Source organism: Bison bison, unplaced genomic scaffold, assembly GCF_000754665.1.
Source record: "Bison bison bison isolate TAMUID 2011002044 unplaced genomic scaffold, Bison_UMD1.0 scf7180017853745, whole genome shotgun sequence".
In the NCBI taxonomy this organism is placed as follows: Eukaryota; Metazoa; Chordata; class Mammalia; order Artiodactyla; family Bovidae; genus Bison; species Bison bison.
In genome coordinates this window covers 10,391-11,199 of record NW_011484318.1, presented here as the reverse complement: position 1 = coordinate 11,199, position 809 = coordinate 10,391, and the positions used below count along the sequence as shown (strand labels likewise).

General features: G+C 63.8%; 1 protein-coding gene across 1 annotated transcript in view; it reads left to right on the top strand.

Moving 5' to 3' along the window:
• Nucleotides 1–264, top strand: part of ZDHHC8 (zinc finger, DHHC-type containing 8) — a 5,324-nt gene extending 5,060 nt beyond the window's left edge. The window contains exon 6 of the mRNA XM_010855348.1: nucleotides 74–264. Coding sequence (XP_010853650.1) covers nucleotides 74–264 — 191 coding nt within the window. The remainder of the gene's footprint in view (nucleotides 1–73) is intronic.
• Nucleotides 265–809: the final 545 nt, after the last annotated feature.

Sequence of the window (809 nt, the reverse complement as noted above, 5' to 3'; positions counted from 1 at the left end):
GAGACGGAGAGAGAGGCCTGAGCCCCTGGCCGAGGGCCCCGCTGCCCGGCTGCCCCTACCCCTTGCCTTTCAGGGACCTGCTGCAAGCTTGTAGCTTGGCACGGCCAGCTCTCCCACAGGGAGCATGGGCCCAGCCCACAGGCACCCAGCTATTCTGACAGACAGGTGGACAGACGGACAGACAGCCAGCTGTGGGTGGGGTCCTGGCTCCATGTGTCTCGTCTCACCCCCGCTGGTGGGCGCATCCCCGCGGCTGTGCGCTGAGCTGCCATGCTGCATCCCACGTGTCAACGCTCAGGCCCCTGCCGTCCCCCTCCCCTGCCCCGCCTGGAAACGCGCTTTAATTGAAGCCTTAACCTCTGCTTTACGCTCTTGTGGGAGGTGACGGGGACTGGGGGAGCAGACAGGAGGCCCAGTGCCGCCCCTGGGGGCCCAGGCCACCCCGAGCCCCTCCCTGCAAACTGGAGACCCCCACCCAAGGCACGCAAAGCCCAGGCCCCTCTGGAGCCTGGGGCCCACGTGGGAAGCACATCGGGAGGGCTTGGAGTTTCACCTGGTGCCAGGGACCCGAGAGTAAGCACACGGCAGCGTCCGCTTGCATTGTGTCTGTTCTATGTTTTTATATCTACATCGATATATCTATAATTTTATTAAAAAAAGAAAAAGAGTCACTTGGGTCCTTTCCTTGAGCAAGACCAGGGCTCCTGGCGGGGCAGAGGGGTCAGGCCGCGGGAGAGGGGATGGCAGCCTGTCCGGGCCTGGCTGCTCCTTGTGGGCGCTCCTGAACTGGTGCCAGGCTGGAGGCCGGG